The following is a 15647-nucleotide window of genomic DNA, read 5'->3' as shown; positions in this document are numbered from 1 at the left end:
TCTAGGGGTAGTGATACATGTGGCTACAGAGTATGGGATATATAAAAGTCAATTACTCAAAAATCAAGGCTACCCATTCCTAAAGTAATGGCAATTTGGAGTTTGACTCATTAGCTGGAAGACCTAGATCAAGTTACTCATTATTATCATCAACATCATCACCACCAATATTTATTGTATACTATGTGTCAGGCCCACTTCTACATACTTTACATGTTCATTTAATTCTGAAAACCATTCTGTTAGGTTAGTATTATTATTGTCATCTTCATTTTACAGATAAGTAAACAGAGGCTCAAAGAGTTAATTTATAGTTAAATTTGTAAAGTATATTGAAGTACACAAAATATTTTACCAATATCATCTCCTTTAATTTTTATAACAATATCACAAGGTAGATAATAAAATGTCAATTCACAGATGAGGAAACTGAGACTATAGAGATTAATTTATTCATGGGCACATGGCTGGTAAAGAAATTCCAACATGGTCTTTAACCATTCTGAATATCTCTGGTCAAAGTGAGACCCTGGATATTTAGAATAGAAGGTTAAAAAATAAAATAAACTAGGGGAAAAAATAAAAGCTACTTCTTTCATTTTTTGTTTTTTTTAAGTAAAATCTTTTTAGTAAAATTAAGTGAAATCTATAGCTTTTTCTTTTCCATGTCAAAAGACAGATTAACGTAGGGTTTGGCATATAGTAGGTACAAAAAAAATCTAATCAATAAAATGATAAGAAATAATTCATTAGGTTCAATGGTAAAATCTATACTGTCTTAATAAAATTTCAATGACTTTTTATACTCAGAACTTCTGTCATCAACAAAAGTGAATAAATATAGGTTATATACTATAATTTAGTCTGTCAATATATAAATTAACTGGTTAGATGAAAAAGTACATACACCTAAATTTGAGGTGTAACTACTATCAATGACTTTGAGAGATCTTATTTTGTGAGAAAGTCTGTCTCCTTGTCATTTAAATCACTTTTTACTTTTGAAAGGCTTCTCTTAAATATGTCTGTTCTTCAGTACTATTGAACATATCACTTTACCACTATTTTGCAAGGCTTAGTCTTTATCACATGATCGGAAGAATTTCTTGCTGTGTTTAGGCTATGAATAGCATTTGAAAAATTACTCAGTTATAATTATAGACAGCTAACACCTGCCAGCTTGCTGGAAAATGAAATCATGTAAAATTTAAAGACAAGTGTGCAACGCTTGTCAAACACTGAAGTATCAAATCAGTAAATGCTCACTTTTAGTAGAGTAAACTAAGATTCTAATTAGATGTTACCGAATATTACACACAGACTTAATAAATTATTCTAACCATGTGATTAAGTTTTTAAAGGGCATATATTTATCGCCTTGTCAATTTAAACAATTTTTAAGTTAAAACACCAAATGAATACTATTCACTAAATGAATATATTAATTAAATGATTATATATATATATATAAAATCAAACCTCACGAACCTCACACATCATAAATTTTATTTCACTTTAGTATAGTTTAAAAGCTTAGGAAGCTGTAAAGGTAATTTTATAATACAAGTAATAATTTATAATTATAGGAAGGCCTTCTTTTACTTTGTAAATTAAAAATAGGGTAAGATTTAAGTAAAATATAAAACTAAAAGTATCTAACCTTTCCAAGGTAATTCCATAGTTTACAACCATCTATCAGATTTTTCTATAAATAGTTACATAAAAGACATTAGAGCATGAGAAGATCGATAATTCTTATACTGCCAAATTTCACTTGATTTTTTTTCTTATAAAGTGAAATTTATTTTCACTCTACTTACTGGAAAACTATGCCACAAACTATGAGTCTACTAGTAATACACAGACATTTAACAATAAAATGCCAGCTGGGAAAATGCAGTAAATGATTCTAATAGTCATCCTACAGAAACTCCCAAAGTATTTCCAGTAAAAAAGCATTTTTTAAAAACAAGCATCTTTTAAAAGCCTTTTTTTCAATACACTAACTTCATGGTAAACATATCTTTATCGACACTGGTTTAACTTAGTAACTGTTTTCTTTTCTTTCTTTTTTTTTTTCTCCAGGTCCTATTAGTGCTCCAATAACTTAGTAACTGACAGGGGTAAAAATCAAGCATAAAATAGCATTCCCATAGTTTGACTATCTAGCTGAGGTTTTTTCACATTTAAATTTCTAGTCTCTCAATGCCCCTAGAAATACAATTACTAAATATTCTGAAGAATCCTCCCAGTGTGATTTGCTAAGTATACTGTGCTAGCATAATTAAAGTACTAAGTAATTTCTTGAAGGTCATTTAAAATTTTTCTCAATGTAATAAATGTGAGCTAGAAAAAGCTGGGTCAAAGTAAATCCTATTTTCTATTGACTTCCTTAAAAAACAACTTAGATATTTTACCATGGTGTGAAAAAACAGACTGATTTTAGAAATTCTGACAAAAAAAGAAATTAAAATTGTGGCAAGACTTGCTTGATGCTGATGTATTTCCAGCAGCACTTTCATCCTTCTATGCATATTAAGCTCTGCCTCCCTCTCTCTCAGCATCAACCTATCCTTCTACAAATTCTAAGATTTTCCCCTTGTCTATGGTTCCTCCCAGTCCATGCTAACTTGGCACAACATAAACATTGCCTGTTTTTAAATATGAAAATTCTTTATAATTAATGTAACACTAAGTAGTGCCCGTTTTATCAAAGTTTTAAGTGATCCCTTATTATACCCAAGATTCCACAGCTACTTGCTCTCAGACCAAAATTTCAACAAATCCTTAAGTTGGTTGTTTGACTTATTAATTTATTACCTATTTAAATGGTAAAAAGATATCTTACAAATTTCTGATTGCATACTAAAAGGAAAACAAACATAACTCTAAAACTAAGAGAAGAGCATGCCTATTCTCTAATTCTTTTACTCCATGGATGATATGTACATATAGCACTTTAAGGGCACAAAGTGTTAAAGATGAGGTAAAAAGTCTAATTAAGCTAAACTGTTTCAGAGGATCCTCCATGATGTCATGTACAACCCACTACCTTAAAGAGAAATTTAATACACACATATTAACCATCCCATCTTTGTACACAATATTACATCCCGTTTATAAACAAAATAACCATGTTAGGAAAATATTTTAAAAACCTTATCATTCTCATTTTCTCAAGTTAGAGGCCATTTGGGGCACTATAACAGAAATAAAATATGTGAAATTGAAAACTTAAGAGTATCTTTGTTAGTTTCAATCTTTCTGAAGAGTCACAACAGAGAACAGGATGTATTTATATACTATAAAGAGGACATTAGTATAGATACTGCAGATATAATTCATCCTATAAGCCAGAAAGTTAAAAAAAAAAAAAAAAGATTGACTCTTTAATTTGTCTTCAAACCATTTAGAAAAAAGAAGTTGGAGGTTTGCCTTCACTTTCTTCACATTCCCTATTCAAAGAAGCCAGAAAACCTGAGAGTAAAGAGTATTCTCCTCTGAGCCTCAAAAGCAAGGAAACAAAATGGTCAAAGATAGGAATGAGAGGAAGCACTGAGTAGAGAAGCCACAAGGCTTACTGTGGAAAAGGACTGAGTTCTCAGTGTATCAATAAGAGAGGCCAGAAAATAGTGGATATGGAAGAGACAAGCTTAGTGTAAATATTGAAAGAGGACTCTCGTATTTGCTGTGATACCTAAGAGTCAGCAGTGAATGTTTGAGATGCACGACTTTAAACTTTTGGTTTTGATTGGGTGGCAGTAAAATGAAATCAAAACAAAACAATCATTTAAAAGACCAAATCTACTTCTAGAATATCCTTAATATGTTATAATTTACAGCCCCATGATAAATAAAGTGTGCTTCCAAACCCACTAAAATCCAAATTATAGACCAAGTGATTTTTTTTATCTAGATACACATACAGTTTTAATGGAAAGCCTATAACTAGCCCTGACTGCCTTCTGTCCCCCTTCCTCCTTACCAACATAAATATTCTGTTCAAGTGATAGAGGGATCTCCCAGCCCTTAGGGGCTGAGTGCTGTTTAGCCCAAACCAAAAATAGAAATGTCCAATTTCCTTGCTAGTGAATGGCTTAGAAAAGGGGATGTGACCCAATCCCAGTCAGTAGAAACTGAGAGGAAGTCTGCTGGAGGGTTTCTGGGAAAAGCTTTTCTTCCCTGATAGACACATGGGAAGAAACTCTTTTCTTTTCAGCTGCAGATGGTTGTCACTGTACGTAGTACCTGGAATAGCATGCTGTTGGACCCTTGCAATCATTAGGGGACACATCGCTTGCTATGCTAAGGAAAGGAAAGCAAAAAAATAATGTAGTTGAGCCAATGAATTAATCAAGCTTAGAACTACTGGATCTCCAGACTTACAACTTCTTGTTAAATTCTAAACTATATATTACCCAATTGGATACCAACTAGATACTGAAACACCAACTGCAACTCTAACAACTATAAATGTGCATCACACCCAACAACTAATGCTTCATTTCTCCCTAGGGAGTATAACATAATTTTACTAAGTGAAAGCCTCCCTCATCCACTTAACAAAGAGAAATATTTTGTTACTTAGTCTAAATTTTCTATCTTAAGCCAATTAACTTTCAGACAATGTTAATTGCTGGCAAGCTTATAAGAAAATTTGGCAGTTTTACTTCTTCAGAGTATGGAAATGAAAATGATCCTTCTTGGAAAAGTAGTTGGCTATTCTGGATACTTATATTTTTCCCCTTTATTACATGCATAATCAAGACTGTAGTGCACCAGTGGATTATATTAGTAAAGCAGGCCAATGTTAATACTTCCATTCCTTTGTTTAGGGAATCAAGTATATCAAAAGATGTTAAGAGATTTTTTGTTTTTTTTTTAAGTTTCTAAAAATCCCATTATAAATAAAACCCTCCTATGAGAATAAAAGACCTTCTTCAAAAGCAGGAAACAAGTCATATTGATCTTCCATTTCTGAGTACAGGGCCTGGCAGCAAATAGTTCTCAAAAATTTGTTGAATACCTTCAAATATGTTGTTGGTATAAAATCAATAAATTGAGAACAAGAGTGTAAACAGAAGATACTATCCCACAATGTGCCAATTTTTTACAGGTTTAGCCATTTGGCATTAAATCCATCCTACCACCTTGCCACCTATAATCCTATAAGCTGACCGATAGCAATTAAGAGCCTATAGCAATTAAACTACAGGAGTTGCATATGTAGCTCAGTTTTTGCTGCTTTACTAATGAATCACAAAAAGCACTGTGGAACACTACATTTGAATTAATATTTGATTTCCCATATGAGGCTGACACGAGAGCCGTGGGCAATGAGGCTGGACAGGTTAAGTGGAAGCCAGATGATGTTGGACTTTATGTGATATTCTTAAGAAGTTTAGATTCGATTTGGTTCTAAATGGTTTTAGGCAGGAAAGTGACATGGTCAGATTTTCATTTTAGATAAATAGTTCTATAGCTATGTAGAGGACAGAAATAAAGGTAGAGGGTGGGTTAAATCTGGAGAAGTGATAGATAACAATGGTAGAACTAGAACACTGGTATCAGGGCAGAAATCCATTTAGGAGCTGTTTCTACTTGGAAGTCTCATAGGCAACTTAAATTCAGCATGCCTACAAGAGAACTCATTTTTTCCCCTAAATTGACCCCCTGCCACTCTTCTGTCTCAGGAAGTGATTGCATTATTCACCAAGTAGTTCAAGCCAGAAACTTTATAGCCATCCTCGATTTTATTTTCCTCATCTTCTAAATCCAATTAAATACTATATCCTGTGGTTTCTAACTCCTTGGCATCTCCCAAACCCATTCACTTTCTTCCACTCTTCCCATCCCCACATCCCTTGTTTCTAAGATAAAGTCCACAAACATGGCCTGCCAGCCCCTCTGGAATCTAGTTCCTGCCTAGCAACAGTAAGAACACCTAACATTTACTGAGCATTTCTTATGTGCTAGGCACTGTGCTATGCTTTGCAAGCCTTATTTCACTTTATTCTCATAGCAACATTGTGAGGCAGGAAATATAAACACCGTCCTTATTTTGCAGATGAGAAAACTGAATCAAGGAGAGATTATGTAACTTAGCCAAGGTTATATAGCTAATAAAGTATAGTCATGTGCTGCATAATGATGTTTTGGTCAACAATGGACCTCATATACAACAGTGGTCCCATAAGATTATATAGATGACCCTTGAACAACAATGGGGTTAGCAATGCCAACCTCTGCATTCTGAAAGTCCTCGTATAACTTTTGACTCTCCCAAAACTTTACTAATAGCTTACTGTTGACTGGAAGCCTTAATGATAACATAGACAGTCAATTAACACACATTTTGTGTGCTATGTATATTATATACTATATTCTTACAATAAAGTAAACTAGAGAAAAGAAAATCATAAGGAAGAGAAAATGTACTGACTATTCATTAACCTGGAAGTGGATCATCATAAAGGTCTTCATCCCCATCATCCTCATGTTGAGTAGGCTGAGGAGGAGGAAGAGGAGGGGTTGGTCTTGCTGTCTCAGAGGTGGCAGAGGCAGAAGAGGTGGAGGAGTTGGAAGGGGAGGAAGGAGACACAGGCACAATCAGTACAACTTTTATTGAAAAACAATCCATGTAAAAATCCATATTAAACTGTGCAGTTTAAACCTATGTTGTTCAAGGGTCAAATGTAATTCCACATTATTACTATACCTTTTCAGTTTAGATATACAAATAATTACCATTGTGTTACATTGCTTACTGTATTCAGTACAGTAACATGCTGTACAGGTAGGTCTCCAGCCTAGGAGCAACAATCTAGGTTTGTGTAAGTACACTCTATCATGTTCACACGATAGCAAAATCACCTAGCGATGCATTTCTCAGAACATATCTGTCATTAAGCGATGCATGCCTGTATTGGAGCCAGGTCTGACTCCAGAGCATGTGCTCTTAAGCTATTCATAGTTCCCTCAAACTGTCTGCTCCAAACATATTGCATCACTTTTAATTCCTAAAACTCATTTGCTCTCTTTTCCCATGAGGCCTTCTCACATACTGTTCCTTATGTCTGGAATGTCCCCTCATAAATCTCACCTTTGCATGGATGATATTTGTTCATTCATCAGGTCTCTGCTTAAATGTCATTGCCTCAGGGAAGCTTTCCCTTACTAACTAAAATTAATTTTTTTTGTTTTGTTTACATCTTTATAGACTGTCTCCATTCAGTATAATGTCAAATTATTATCACTGGTCCTCGGTTCTTAGAATGACATTCACCAAGGGTTCAATAAACATATGTTGCATAAATGCAAGCATGAATGAATGATGCTGGGGTAGAAACTTTCTAAATTGGAAACTTCATCTATTCAGCCTGATAAGTAACAGAAAGAAGGCAAATATAAACTTGCTCATCCACTGGATATGTATTTAGTAGCTTCCAGGTCTCAGCCAATACTCTTGGGAACTTACAGTCCTCCTGGGGGAGACAGACACATAAACATACGATTATAGCACAATATAAGTAAAGCGCTTGTTATAAGTGTGGCAGGAATAAAGTACGATAGATGCAGAAATGAAAAACAGAGTATAAGTCTTTGGGAAATCTCAGTAGAGGAAATTTCTGAATACTTTTTCAGAATGAACAAGTCTTGAAATATATATCACATACTCCATGTATTTCACTTATGAAAAGGGAGAAGATTGTCCATGCAAAGCTAGAGGCAAAAAGGAAAAACAAAGGTGGGGGAAGGGGAGAGGAGCATCTATCCATTATATACCAGGGCACTTTACATCTCATTCGATTCTCACAATGGCTGTATGTTGTTATTCTCATTTCATAGATGTGGAAATCCACGCTAAGAAAGGTCATGTAACTTGCCCAAAGTTATGCAGTACATTAACAAAGGAGTAGAAGTTGAGCCCAGGTCTGACTCCAGTACTAATTTACTTATCATTATATAAAAATCCTTTGACACTGTACTTCTCAGAGGCTGCTTACTTTTCTTTTAAATGTAACTCTTAACAAAATTGGTTATTTGGTTTCCTATTCTAATGTAAATAAGCAGCAAAATTAAAGATTAGGAAGAGACCAAAGTACCAGTATACCAACAGCAAACAATGAAAATTAGACAAAAAATTTTTTAAAATATGGATTATATAGTCTTATACACTCCACTCTTTGCGTCATAACAGTACTTGATACACCTAATGATGACCCCCGTTATGGAAAAAAAAAGGTTGTTATAGTCACCACAGTCTAAGAGATACAAATAACTTTTTATGCTTAAAAGGGTAAACTTCAGTTATCTAGAAAATTAATTTCTCTCTGGTAACTCTGAATTGTAACAATTGTTTCCAAAGTGTTTGTGAGAAGAAATATCTCCAAATCTTAGAGTCTTCATTTTGTAGATATGATTATTTTTCTGTTGCTTTAAACTAAATCAAGCCAATATAGAAAAACTATCTATCTTAGCTTATGTATATGCTCAGTAAACTATAAATTTTTAAAACTCTCATACATGACTTTGAACAACACATGTTCTTATGTGCTAGGCACTGTGCTATGCTTTGCAAGCCTTATTTGAGTTAGTTACAAATTGAGAAGCATAAAGTGTTACAAACATTCTTAATATCCAAAAACATAGTTTAAAAAACCTTCTAATAAACGTTGTAATAAAACAGGATAAATTGATTATGTACAACATGAAGGGAAAACTATAATATTTTAATCTGCTGCATTCATAACTTAAATAGGTATGTATGTGAAAAAGAAAAGAAACAATTTAGGCAAATACTGAGAAGGATGGCTGAGTAATTTACCATAAAAGTGTTTCTACCACACACCCTACCTGGGTCCAATTTTTCAACATGAAGATGTCAGATTCTTTATAACAGGCTTTTATTATTTTATATAACTCTTTTTTTAAAAAAAAAACAAAACGTTGCATTCAGAGAACACACCCTGTTTTTTTGGTTGTTGTTTGCTTTGTTTTGAAGAATAAGAGAAAACTGTTCCACCAATTGTCTTCAATAAGCTGACTAGGAAACATTTAATAGCCTTTATCATTTTAGAGGCTTTTAAATGTGAACCTTTTCATACAGAACACTGTGACAATGTGAAAGGCATGTTGGCTATACTTCCCAACTACATGTAAAAAGAAATATAAGGACAAACAAGTCTCTACTTGCAATTAACTGTAACCTTCATCTCTTTTTCCAGGAGCAATGCAGTTTCTACCTAAAACTCTCTAGAAAAACAATACTTGTTTACTTACATTTGCAATTCATTTTCACTTTAGTACATCTTGTCCAATTTCGGCCCAAAATTCAATGTTTTACAGATCACTCTTAATTTTAAAATGTAGAATGAATTCATAACAAAAGTTCACATAATAACAATCTAATAGAAGCAAATGCAACGTGAATAATTGCAAGTAAAATTTCACTGTCCTAGAGAGACAGTTGTATTCATAATGCTCTTTCTTACCTGGATGCTCTTCAGAATAAACGCACTTTTCTCTCTCACATCTTTAAAGGGACACCTCTTAGAAAGCATAAGCAGATGAGCAAGCAGCTTATTCAACCCGTCCAAAGAAACAGCATTTGAAAGCCCGTCTGATGGACGACAAGGCGTCTCTTTCACCGAACGAAGATACTCGGTTTTTCTCAAAATGATTTGCCTAATGTTTTCCAGTGCTGTCTCTCTAGTAGTTGAATCTCTACTGCACAGTCCATCCCATCTCACTTCATTCTCTCCTTCAGCCATGATAATAGTTTTTCCTTTGCAGTCTTCAGTTGCCTTTTAGCATGCCCCAAAGCACTTTGTATTTTTAAAATGAGTAATGTAAGAAATCAGAGAAGTCGAGTCGTCACAAAAACCCAGATCTGGATGACATTTGGAACCAGACGTGTCTTTCTACCGATCTACAAGATAGATCACCCTCTCACACTCTCCTTTTACACGAAAGAGCACTCTTCCTTCTGGTCAGAAATTGAAAAAACAAAGTTGGAAGTTGCAACCTTACAGCGCTGGCTTTGCTGGACAGGGAGTTCCGGGGAAGTGTTCTCCTGCGTCTCGCAGGGTCAGCGGATATCCTCACGTTGTGGAGCTGTCAAATCCGTGCTCTGCCCCAAAAGGCTGGTAACAGTTGAACGCTCTCCAGCCATCTGGGGTTTTTTGTCTGTGCAGCCACCGGGTTCTCCCGAGCGTTCTCACCCCGCCCCTCCTCCGGCACCAGTCCCCGCCCTCCACAACTCCTCCCTGCGTCCCTGCTGCCGGCCGGGCGCCGACAGGGAAAGCTCGCCGAACCCTGGCCCACTGGCCCCAGCAGGCGAAGGCTCGGGCGCTCCCGGGGGGCGGCAGTGTCCTGCAGCAGCTGTCTGGGCCGGCAGCGACGAAGGAAAGCGTGCCCGGCCCTGCCGATTCCGGACGCCTAGGAAGACGCCACTTCTCTGACTCCTGCGCCCTCGCCCACCAAGGCCAAGCCAAAGGGCACAGGGCGGCCCAGGCAACCCTCGAGCGCGGGGCTGGGCCGCGAAGCTGGAGGAGCTGCAGGGCCCGAGGCGCAGAGCCCGCCCCCTCGCCCAGCCCCATCGGTGGGGATCAGCCCAGAGGGCGGGAGCAGGGAGGGGAGATGGGGTCCTCACCCCCCAGTCCCTCCCCTTTCTCCGCCCGGCACAAACCGGGAGCCGCCTCTGCCCCAGCGCGTTCTTCCCCGCCCAGGCAGACGCGACCCGCCGAGGCAAAGCCATTGGAAAAAGCCCCGCCCTCGGGCTGGCTACCTCCAGACCCCAAGTCCGCCGCGCGCGGCCGCCAACCGCTGCCGGAGCCACGCATGCGTGACTGCGAACAGGACGCATGCGCCTCCAGAGGCACGAAACATGCGCCGAGGGGCGTTTTCCGTTCCCAGGCGTTTGGAGTCTGTGGCCCGGAGAAAGGGAAGGAAAAGTAAGGAGTAGAAATGTACTGAGACTTTATCACACACAAGACAAGCACGACAAAGAAAGAGGGCTCGAAGACATTCCTGGAACAAATCGAGCTTAAATTTAAGATTAGCCTAAAAATAGCGGCTGTCTCTTTACCACGCCAAAACCAAGATTTTTAAGTAGGCAGGGCGGTTTCGCCTTGACTTCTGGGAAATGTAGTTTTGATGCTGCTGGCGCATTTTGTTTGCGACAGAAACTACAACACCCAGGGGCCACCGCGACCTTGCCGGTAGCCGTCTGCGGGCCAACGGTGGTTCGCGTATGCGAGGGTTGACTGTGAGCGTCGGTTTGGTAGGCATTATAGGCTGGGCTGTCACCTTTCCCTTGACCGGATTTTTTCTTCTTTCATTTCCTCTGCGATTTTGAAGACGAAGCCATCTAGGGTTGCTGCCCTTAGTCCAGGGACATTTTGCAGTGACCTGCGTGGGAAGTTCTAGTCCAGCTGCCCAAGCCCGGGTGTTGTGGTGAGGCGAGGCTTTGGGGATGTTGATACCGAGGGTCGGTGGGAGAGGCCTGAGTAAGGCCAAGTAGGAAGGATGCTGTGGAAACGGGTGCTCTGCTGCTCCTGCTTAAGCCATTTCATGTGGACACGCATGGGATGGATTAGGGATCCCTGTGCAATTGCAACCTTTTTTGCCTTTGTATAGAGATATTCTGTGCTTTATTTGCTCAGTCAGGTGAAATCCCAGGCAAAGCTTTAAAAGCAAAATGTCAAATCCGTTTGTATGAGACTAAAGGAAAAAAAAAATCTGTTATTCCTAGATATGAATTATTGCAGGTTTTAAGGATACCGTATGGAAAAAAAACCCATAAGTCTGAAATTTAGTATCTTTAAAAGATACAATTACTTGTTTAATATTACTGGTTGCTTTTGGAAAGTCATTACTGTTGAGAAAGTCAAGGTTTGAATGGCCATCCATTAACTGATAATCTAATAGATTAGATTTTAATTCCTCACATTGCAGAATAGATGTATTTTGTATCTAAAAATTTAGTCTTGCTAGGCACCAAGTATACAACAGTGAAAAAGACTCAGTCCTATCTAGTTAGAGAAACCAATGGTTAAACATACAATTACAATACTGAATAATATAATTGGCATGGTTGAAGGGAGAGTACTTAACCCAATCTTGGAAAGTGGGATATCTTCATCCCAGGGGAAGTGAGGACCAAAACAACAGCATATCCTGAGACCCAAAGTGAGAGAGAGGGTCCTTTAAAAAATCTACAATAAGCCAAATCATATATATTGGGGCGGGGGGGGGGGTAGCGTTTTCTGTGTTGATGTACTTTGAAGCTGCAAAGATACAGGAACGAGAGGTTTTTCTCATAGTTTGTGTTAAGTTACGTATCCTTGAACAGATGTACATAGTTTCAATGAATTGGTCCAATTTGGCAAGCCCTGTTAACATTCTAATGCTACCGGTTTGAATCAGAATTTTTAAAAAGGGCCAAGGCAGGAGGATCGCTTGAGGTCAGGAGTTCAAGACTAGACTGAGCAACACAGTGAGACTTCGTCTCTACAAAAAAATAGAAAAATTAGCCAGGTGTGGTGGCATGTGGCCTGTAGTCTCAGCTACTCCTGAGGCTAAGAAAGGAGGATTCACTTGAGCCTAGGAGTTTGAAGTTGCAGTGAGCTGTGATCACATCACTGTTCTTATGTCTGAGCAACAGAGTGAGAGCCTGTCTCCAGGGGAAAAAAAATAGGGAATAACTTCTTATGAGTGTAATTTTAAAAACAGAATAGAAGTCATTCCTTCTTTGTCTCCTTTTTTGGGCTTATCCTCCTTTATCCAGCCCACAGAGTATAGGGTAGTTTCTTAAGGCTGGGTTCCCTTTTTATGGCATAATGGAATAAGATCGGTGCATACTCATCGCTTCATTACCACCTATGACACTCAAATGTATAGCTTCCCCCAGCTTCACCTCTCATATGGCTAGCTTGATATTTCTTTTTGGATATCTCAGATTCAATATGCTACAACCAAATGTATAGTTACCTCCTATGAATCTGATTCTTTTTCAGTGTTCCAAGTCCTGCCAATCTTATCTCCAAATATCCCTGAAATACATTCTTTTCTCTCTGTCTACAAAAGTACAGTCTTTTTCCAAACTGCCATAAGACCACTACAGTAGTGATTATTCACAATGGCCCTCCTCCATTAGTTCTCCACACAGCAGCCAGAATGATCTTTTTAAAATGCAAATCTGATCAGATTTTCTTTGCTTAAAACCATTCAGTGGTGTCCTGCTGCTCTTAACCCTTTGCACTTGCTTGCTTTTTCCTCGATTCCTTTATTCTACTAGGGATTTAATTTTTTAAATACCCCAGATTTTACAAAGCATGGCAGTAGAATAAAAAACTGGAGTTTCTTTTCATACAAACTTATTTATTTGGATTTTTGTATATTTCAAATTATTGATACATTCAAAGAGTAATTTTAATCTCTATAATTTTTCAAGGTGTGATAGTTTTTGAAACATTCACCCACACGAAGACCTGGTTTACATTCACATGTTTCACAAATATAAATCATCTCTCTTCTTCCTCCTTTGATTTTTCTGTTAGAACAAACAACACAATCATTGTGTTTTTTGTTAGGGTGAGGTGTGATTATATGGAGCTTTCCATCTAAATGTTGCTCTAAGTTAGTGGATAATAATCTACCCCTGGAAGTTAGTGTACCATCTCTGCATTTACATTTTACTTGTCCTTTCATGCTAATGAAAACAAGAAAAGATACTGGAAAAATAGACAAAAATCTCCCTCCCCCCCCCCCCCCCCGCAGTGAAACTAAGTGTCGAATGTGGCTAGACATACGAGCTGCTACCGATACTAACCCTGTCGCTTCACACTCAACATCCGAATGCGAAGGGTTAAAATAAAAGAAAAACTCTGTTATAAAGCCTAACATCATCTGGATGATTTCCAGCTCTCCAGACTCACTTAATATACCACTCTCCAAACTCAGTTATACAGATCTTTTTTCAGTCACTGGTTCTCATATTCCCTTTGACCTACCCATTGACTCAAGAAATTTCTGTTGAGTGCCTACTATATAATAGGACCTTGAAGATACAACATTGAGCACAATATAAAAATCCCTACTGTCATAGGGCTTGCATTCTACTGAGGAGAGACAGTAAGTAAATATGTAAAACATATAGTAAATCAAATGAAGACAAATGCAGTGGAGGAAAAAAATGCAACTGGGAAGGGGAATGAGGAATGCCAGGTTGTGGGGAACAGGGTTCACTTTTAAATAAGGCAGTTAGAGAAGATCTAATCAAGAAGGGGATATGAAGTAGGAGGAGGAGTAAGCTCTGTAGATGCCTGGGAGAAGAGCATTCTGGTGAAGGGAACGGTTAGCGGAAAGGCCTGTGGGCAGGAACATACTTGCACAGTTGAGAAGTAGCAAGGAGGCTACTGTGGCTGGAGCACAATGAGTACAGGAGATGAGAATAATATGAGATCATAGAGAAAGGAGCTAATGATAGCTAATGATAGGAGATCAGGTAGCTGATTGGAAGCACTTGGACTTTTTTGAGACCAGATGCCATTGGAGGGTTTTGTGCAGATGAGGGCATGATCCAACTTTTTAAAGTGATAATTTCTTTTAAATTGTGTTGAGCATAGACCATGGGGAAGCAAGAGTAGAAACAGACTGATTAGGAAGCTAAAGTACTAATCCAGGTGAGAGATGATAGTGGTGATTTGGATCAGGGTGGTGATAGTGTAAGCAGAGAGAAGAGGCCAGAATCTGGGTACATTTTGATAATATAGCCAATAAATTTTGCTGACAGATTGAATGTGAGGTGTAAGAGTAACAGTCAAAGCTAATTCCAAAGTTTCTAGCCTGAGCAACTAGGAGGAAAAAAATCACCATTTAGTGTCGTGAGAAAGTCTGCAGATTTGTGTATGGGGACAGGGGATAGGTTGGCAATTTAGTTTGGCTATGTTAAATTTGAGATGCCCATATGCCATTCAAGGTGAAAGATGGAGGAGGGAGTTAAGATAAATGAGTGGAAAGATCTGGCTATAGATGTAATTATGGGTTTCATAGTAGTGGGTTTTTTTGTTTTTGTTTTTTGAGACAGACTCTCGCTTTGTTGCCCAGGCTAGAGTGAGTGCCATGGCATCAGCCTAGCTCATAGCAACCTCAAACTCCTGGGCTCAAGCGATCCTCCTGCCTCAGCCTCCCGAGTAGCTGGGACTACAGGCATGCGCCACCATGCCCGGCTAATTTTTGCTATATATATTAGTTGGCCAATTAATTTCTTTCTATTTATAGTAGAGACAGGGTCTCGCTCTTGCTCAGGCTGGTTTCGAACTCCTGACCTCGAGCTATCCGCCCACCTTGGCCTCCCAGAGTGCTAGGATTACAGGTGTGAGCCACCACGCCTGGCCCATAGTAGTGTTTTGATAGCAATTGTTAATATCATCAAAAGAGACACTCCATGGAGTTCAGGTGGATTTGGAGTTATATGCAAAGGGACTATGAAGGAGTAGCCAGTGAAGAGTGGAAAACTGGCACTATGGTTCACTAGAAGCCAAGTGAAGAAAGTGATCAAGGGGGAAGGAATAATAAGTTCTGTTAAATGTTGCTTTAGCTCAAGTGAGATGAAGATTAATAATTGACCGCCACATTTAGCA

The 15647-nt window shown here is 38.1% G+C and overlaps 2 protein-coding genes across 5 annotated transcripts in view; one reads left to right on the top strand and one right to left on the bottom strand.

The window, feature by feature from the left end:
• SESN1 (sestrin 1) overlaps nt 1-9773 on the bottom strand; it is a 99991-nt gene extending 90218 nt beyond the window's left edge. Inside the window, exon 1 of the mRNA XM_012753086.3 lies at nt 9495-9773. Within this exon, the coding sequence (XP_012608540.1) occupies nt 9495-9773 (279 nt within the window). The remainder of the gene's footprint in view (nt 1-9494) is intronic.
• A 1020-nt stretch (nt 9774-10793) lies between these two features.
• Nucleotides 10794-15647, top strand: part of CEP57L1 (centrosomal protein 57 like 1) — a 57111-nt gene continuing 52257 nt past the window's right edge. For 2 of the 4 annotated variants that reach the window (XM_012753098.2, XM_012753095.2), the window contains exon 1: nt 11208-11457. The gene's annotated coding sequence lies outside the window, so the exon portion shown is untranslated. Of the gene's footprint in view, nt 10956-11201; nt 11458-15647 lie in introns of those variants that run through there. The other 2 variants (XM_012753094.2, XM_012753093.3) reach the window with 2 other exon arrangements.

The sequence above is a fragment of the Microcebus murinus genome, chromosome 5 (genome assembly GCF_040939455.1).
Source record: "Microcebus murinus isolate Inina chromosome 5, M.murinus_Inina_mat1.0, whole genome shotgun sequence".
NCBI lineage: Eukaryota > Metazoa > Chordata > Mammalia > Primates > Cheirogaleidae > Microcebus > Microcebus murinus.
The sequence above is the reverse complement of the archived record's forward strand: the minus strand, read 5'-3'. Positions and strand labels throughout refer to the sequence as shown.